The sequence below is a fragment of the Pseudochaenichthys georgianus genome, unplaced genomic scaffold (genome assembly GCF_902827115.2).
Source record: "Pseudochaenichthys georgianus unplaced genomic scaffold, fPseGeo1.2 scaffold_264_arrow_ctg1, whole genome shotgun sequence".
Classification (NCBI taxonomy): Eukaryota; Metazoa; Chordata; class Actinopteri; order Perciformes; family Channichthyidae; genus Pseudochaenichthys; species Pseudochaenichthys georgianus.
In genome coordinates, this window is record NW_027262955.1 from 416,635 (window position 1) to 423,361 (window position 6,727).

Sequence of the window (6,727 nt, forward strand, 5' to 3'; positions counted from 1 at the left end):
GCCCATCGGCACCCATAGTCGGCCTTCTTCACAGCAGCAGCACCCAACCTCCATGGAGGATGTTTATCGTGCCCCTGGCTACACTTAAAGGGGGTCTACTTTGCGGTGCTTTACCGTCCGCCCATCGGCACCCATAGTCGGCCTTCTTCACAGCACCACCTGCCCTGCTGGAGGTTCACACTTTAACTTTTTTTACCCTCTTCTACCTTACAAATCATCACACACTTGAGCACTCCTCACTCGGACTAAACACCTCCATGCTACCACCAGAACCAGAATATCGTGCCCCTGGGGATCTTAAAGGAAGAAAACCCATAGTGGGATTTAAAAACAGAAGACTTAGTAATTTTAACAAACTTTATTTACATTAATATTGACAGTAATAAATACATTCAAACAGGATATAACATATTTACAAGGGGACTGATTACAACAACACACTGCATATTTACAAGTTGATCACTGGCAACAGTGGGTGAAGTTGGGGCAGAGTATGGCACCCTCTCTTCACCCATGTCTGAGGGGCTGTGTTCGGCCAGTGACTGGTCCCTCTTCGGGACATGTCTTGGTAGGGAGTCTTGGTAGGGAGCCGGGCTGTGCTCCTCTCCAGAGCTGTCACTGTCGATGTCAATACCCGCAAAAGTGTCTTCATTTCCCGCTGCTGCTGCTGTCGATGCCGCCGCCGCTGCTTGCAGTGACTCTGTGAAGAGCAACCGAATGTCCGCAGCCTCCTTCAAAGAAGGATTATTCGCGTAAAATTTGTCCGCAGTTGCAGTGTTGTGACACATGAAATCACTCACTCTTTGGCGGTTGCCTTTGTCTTGAAACCTCTTCGCATTATCGGCGTGGACTGTGCGGAGGTCGGTGAAGTTAATGGGACTGCGGAGTCCCACATCAGCCCATGCCAACCTCAGGGAGTAGGCAAGCTTCCTGAACGGGTTCTTCCCCTCTGTGTACAGAAAGTAACGGCTCTGGGTGCAGGTCAGCGTACCCTTAATTTCCAGCCACCTCTTCATCCATCCAAATTCTTCTACGGTGAGGTACAGCTGCGCCTCCCCGAACGCGTTGGCCGTCTTGTGGTTGCTTACCTGTTATGACAGAGATAGAGAGTGTCAATACAATGTCAATCATGCATATAACTGCCAGAATAAATACATTGATTAATAGCACTCACATGAACCAGGTAGCCGAAGGCAGTGCCAGTTGTATCCGCCTTTCGGACCTCGGCGTTGGTCATGTTGGAGTAGACCCCCGGACGGTGGCCATAAATGCAGCTCCAATGAAGAGTCATATACCCATAGAGCAGTGTCCGGGTCGCGGTAGTCGGATTGCTGGCCATCACATCCAGGAGCTGAGGGATGCGAGTGGTGGTCGAAGTCAAGCATGTCATTAGGTCGTTGTGGCTCGGCAGACCTTCCATCTTGTCACGCTTCACTTGCATCTGGTGGATAAGTACTTTTCTCTTCAGGGACTTCAGGATGGCAACTACTTCCCGTTTGATTAAAATCATGTCGGTTTGGCTGAGCCTGCTCCCCTTGCACGGTGTGTCGGCCATGTACTTGAGAAAGTGTGATATATTCTTGATGTAGAAGTCGGAGGTCGTGACCTGAAGGCTTGACTTCATCAGGCTCCGGGACCACCCGCGTATCCTCTTGAGATCCCTCAAAAAGAGCCAGTCAGACAGGCGATTGAAACCGTGTGCCATGAAACTGAGGAACGACTTCACTCTGCTTAGTTTGGAGACTGTATTTTCCTGGAGCCTCACTGGTGGGTCGATACCTGCATAATGCTCCCGGTATCCTTGCAGATAATCCTCTGTGAAATATAAACAGTACTTTAATGACAACACATCGTGTGTTACAGAAACTGCATGTGTCACATAGCCAAAACACTTACCCATGATCCGTGGGAATGTTATGTCCCGCATTATATTTCCCCGGCCCCTGCCCCGGAACCAGGGGGAATTTATGGGAGGGGAGGTTGACGAGGCCTCGGTATGGATGGATGCAGGCTCTGAGGAGCTGGATGAATGGGTGTGAGAGCCAGTGGGGGACTTGCTGCAGGCGGGAATGGGAGACGTGCTGCAGGCGGGAATGGGAGACGTGCTGCAGGCAGGAATGGGAGACTTGCTGCAGGAGGGACCTTTCGACTTGGACAGCCTCGTTGGTGTCGACTCTGGTCGGGGTCGTTTCTTCAGAATGACCCGCTCTCGTTCCTCCCCATCGAACGCGGGCATGTCCCCGGCCCGCTGATCCATCCTCTGTCGCTTGTCCTTTATCCTCTGCTGCAACTTGCAGCGCAGGGATTTCACCTCAGCAGCATATATGTCCCGCTGAGCCCTCACTGCGTTAGCCTCCAGCCTCCATTCTTTGCAGTCCGGGTTGTCACATTCATTCACCGGGGACAAGGGTGGAGGTTGTGACAGTATATCGTCGTCTGCCACCGTGTCAACAGCCCAAGCGGTAATCATTTCTATGGTGGGGTTTGTCATTCGGAGTTCATAAAGCTCCTTCTTGGCCACTGTCATTTTCATTTGATTGTGAACCACATGTAGTTTCTCCCGGGCCAGCTCAACATGGTCTCTGGCCAAGTGGCGATCCAGCCTTGTGCCGCGGTACTCGCATCCCAGAATGGTACAGGGATGGAGCCTAATGTTGGTCCGTCCGTTTGCCAACAACAGCAGAATTTTTCTTTCATCCAAGTTACGCACACCATGGTTCCTCTGTAGGTGCTTGCTCAGAGCACGGTAGGAGCTATTGCAGATCGGACAACGGACCGCCATCCGACCTGTATTCTTGAGCATTTCGGTACCGGGAAATGTCACCAGAATCGTGGGTAAAAAAGAAAGAAGCGTGAAAAGACTCACGAAAGACGCACTCAGCTTATTTTCAAATCAATGTTTGTTTTCATTTGCATCATTGTGTCCCATTTAGGCACTCGTTAGGCGGGCAGAGATCCCTGTAATCTCCCCTCACGTTCCTCCAGAGTCTGATTCTCCCAAAGGATACCCGACAGTTTCGGGTACGACCCAGAGGGACGGCCAGGGCGAGGCCGCCACACCGCGCTGGAGTCAGGGTCCCGGTGAGGCGCAGGACGGAGCACCCGGCAGTAGCCTCCAGCAGACCCCTGCGCGGTTCCCTCGTCCCTCAGAAGAGGTGGAGAGGCGGAGGGGTGGGTCTTTTCATCTGCTGGCGGGTTGCCGGGATAACAGTATCCTCCGGGGAGGCATTGAACCCCTCTCAACTGCCCCCGGAAGAGGCAGGGGAGTCAGGTACCCAGAGGGTGGACGGCCAGGGCGAGGCCGCCACAACCAGAGAACCAGAGAAAAGGGGTGAAAATGGGAAAAAAGTACCCCAAAATAGTGTTCCATAAGGCGGGTAGAGTCCCCTGACAACTCCCCATACCTTTCTCCAGGGTGGGAAAAAGTACAAGTCAACTTTTGGAAGAACCAGAGAAAAGGGTGAAAATGGATAAATTGTATCCGAAAATAGTGTTCCAAAAGGCGGGTAGAGTCCCCTGACAACTCCCCCTACCTTTCTCCAGGGTGGGAAAAAGTTTAAGTCAACTTTTGGAAGAACCAGAGAAAAGGGTGAAAATGGATAAATTGTATCCGAAAATAGTGTTCCAAAAGGCGGGTAGAGTCCCCTGACAACTCCCCCTACCTTTCTCCAGAGTCGGAAAAAGTCTAAGTTAACTTTTTGGAAGAACCATAAAAAGGGGTGAAAATGGATAAAATGTATCCCAAAATAGTGCCTCTTGAGGCGGGTAGAGTCCCCTGACAACTCCCCTTGCATTCCTCCAGAGACCAGTTTGAAAACTTAAAGTTTTGTGAGAACCATGATTGGGGGTCCTCCAGGCAACAATTGTATCCGATCCAAAGTGCTCATGAGGCGGATACATTCCTCCATGATTTCCCCATCATGTGAAAATAGCTCGTTTTTTTCTAAGTGCTCTCAAAAACCGGGTTTCCGATTTCGTGCAGATGGTTGCTTGGAAAAGATGAATGAATTTTTTGGACGGAGGAGGGGAGCTCTCGTTTCCCCTCTCCGTTGTAAATTGCAACGGGGGAGTGCAAAAGTCTCCGGGGCTTCGTTCCGAAGACTTGACCCCCTCCCCCGTTGGCACTTAGCCGTTTTTCGAGAATTTTCAAAAACTTCATTTTTGATTATTTTAACATATAATTGACCGTTTTCTTTACTTTTTTTTGCTTTCCACGGGTGGAGGCGCATGGCAGGCCGCATATGAGCTTCCAAATTCGGCCTGGAACGTCCGGGAATTATGGGTTAAGCTCCATATACTGACGACTCCCATCAAAAGTGATTGAAATGTACAGGAATCTGTCCATTTCAATCACATTTGACGACCCCATTAGAAATGCATGAAATGGACAGGCCGAAGACTTGACCCCCTCCCCCGTTGGCACTTTACCGTCCGCCCATCAGCACCCATAGTCGGCCTTATTCACAGCAGCACCACCCAACCTCCATGGAGGATGTTTCTCGTGCCCCTGGCTACACTTAAAGGGGGTCTACTTTGCGGTGCTTTACCGTCCGCCCATCGGCACCCATAGTCGGCCTTATTCACAGCAGCACCACCCAACCTCCATGGAGGATGTTTCTCGTGCCCCTGGCTACACTTAAAGGGGGTCTACTTTGCGGTGCTTTACCGTCCGCCCATCAGCACCCATAGTCGGCCGTCTTCACAGCAGCAGCACCCAACCTTCATGGAGGATTTTGCTCGTGCCCCTGGCTACACTTAAAGGGGGTCTACTTTGCGGTGCTTTACCGTCCGCTCATCAGCACCCATAGTCGGCCTTATTCACAGCAGCACCACCCAACCTTCATGGAGGATTTTGCTCGTGCCCCTGGCTACACTTAAAGGGGGTCTACTTTGCGGTGCTTTACCGTCCGCCCATCGGCACCCATAGTCGGCCTTATTCACAGCAGCACCACCCATCCTCCATGGAGGATTTTGCTCGTGCCCCTGGCTACACTTAAAGGGGGTCTACTTTGCGGTGCTTTACCGTCCGCCCATCGGCACCCATAGTCGGCCTTATTCACAGCAGCACCACCCAACCTCCATGGAGGATGTTTCTCGTGCCCCTGGCAACACTGGTAAACACTGGTAACATTTGTCTAGCCGCTGACAGGAACTTGACATCGGAAGTTGACATCGCATTTCCATTGAGCGGACACGCGTACAGTTGAAGGGCAAGTTCCATGGTACCTCCGTCCATAAGGCTGACATGTGCCTTACATAGGGCCTTGCTGTCCGGATTGGTGGATCAATATTCTGCAGAGGCTGGACAGGCCAATTGGATAAGGAGGCAGGCCTGCTAGTTTGAAGTGGCTTGAATTTTCCATGTGGCTCACCTTTTAGCAGGTGTGTCGAGGTTTCAGCTTGTAGCCTTGGATTATCAGCACGCATTGCATAGGGATGCTGTTGAACAGGGTCATAGTATAATTCGGAGTCCTGCCTTGACTTTGAAACCATGTCACTTCTTAATTGTTTCATCTGTTCAAAAAGTATTGCCTCAGTCTGCTTAGACCTGTGCACAAACTCTCTAATTTCTTCCATGAAGCTTACTGTAGCGAGTTCCTCACCCCCAGTATGGGCTGTAAACACTTTGGGGCGAACCACCAGCTCTTCTTCATCTTCTTCACTTTCAGCTGCCACGGCTCCCTCAAGTGGAGATTCTTCTTCCATTGTCCCTCGTCTTTTTTCTTCCTCCATGTCTGGCAAGGCTGTGGCCCTTGGCTGACGACCTCTTCCACGTCCACCTCTCATTTAGTCACTCTGTCCTCTAAGACTCCTCACAGGCATTTAAATATCCCACCACTGCCACCAATTGTTACGATGTGAGGTGCAGGTGAAAGAACGATACGTGGAGAGAGGGTTTTCTTGCAAAAATAAACAGGCGTTTTATTCTTAGCCTTCCACATTATTCCACAGAAACACAAACTGCATGCCTGGTGCGGCATTCACCAGCAAGGAACAAAAACGAATGCCCCTTCCCCTCTCTTCCCAACCACATTTATAGGAGACGGCCCGCCTTCCCACTCCAACCTGGCCAATCAGGTCATGGTTCTAAAAGCAGAGTGAAGGCTTGAATACAAAATTAAACACTGTTGTCTAGCTTTAATAACAGACTAAAGGCTTAAGTAAATTCATTATTGCATCGCCATAAATATGATATCTTCAAGAACAACAAGGTCTGCTTAAAACGGATAGTTTTTAACTTAATTGACACTCATAAAATCACACATTTCCTGACCAATCGCGTCCAAGACTCCGCCTACTCATACGGCACATATAAGGAGTACTTTGGAGGCTTGCTCCCCCTTTGAGCACTGGGACAAGATGGCCTCCAGGTCTGAACAAAGGAAATGGTGATTACTTGGTGCTTGTGTGTTTTACAGACTGAAAAACGAATTTAGATGCATTTTATTAGTTTGTCTATGTAAACTGTTTTTATAACTTTAACTGAAATAAAGGCAACTCAGAAAAAACATGTACTACCTTTCTTAACAAACAAATGGTTAAGACCAACATTTTAGTGAGGGAGTGTGTGCGCTTCCTCACATAATAGTTTGTATAACTATTAAATATGCACCCATATTGACTTGGGTCACATATAACAATGAATTCAAGGAACTCAAGATTTGATGCCAAGGGATTCGTACCCCGCTCCAAGGAGCGACTCTCATTCCATTGCCCCACAAGTGGC

The 6,727-nt window shown here is 49.8% G+C and overlaps 1 protein-coding gene across 1 annotated transcript; it reads right to left on the reverse strand.

The window, feature by feature from the left end:
• Window positions 1–380: 380 nt before the first annotated feature.
• Window positions 381–2,885, reverse strand: LOC139433368 (uncharacterized). The gene is made up of 3 exons (XM_071202343.1): window positions 1,897–2,885; window positions 1,175–1,815; window positions 381–1,088 (listed from the first exon to the last, which is right to left on the reverse strand). The coding sequence occupies exons 1-3, from the start codon at window positions 2,801–2,803 to the stop codon at window positions 393–395; spliced, it is 2,244 nt and encodes a 747-aa protein (XP_071058444.1). The 5' UTR covers window positions 2,804–2,885; the 3' UTR covers window positions 381–392.
• Between the last annotated feature and the right edge of the window lie 3,842 nt (window positions 2,886–6,727).

Bases quoted from the DNA above. Each gene is read 5' to 3' on its own strand.
- LOC139433368 (XM_071202343.1), bottom strand. From the start codon at position 2,803: ATGCTCAAGAATACAGGTCGGATGGCGGTCCGTTGTCCGATCTGCAAT. The intron at 1,816-1,896 runs GTAAGTGTTTTG...TATATTTCACAG, and splicing joins AACATTCCCACGGATCATGG to AGGATTATCTGCAAGGATAC. The intron at 1,089-1,174 runs GTGAGTGCTATT...CTGTCATAACAG, and splicing joins CCTTCGGCTACCTGGTTCAT to GTAAGCAACCACAAGACGGC.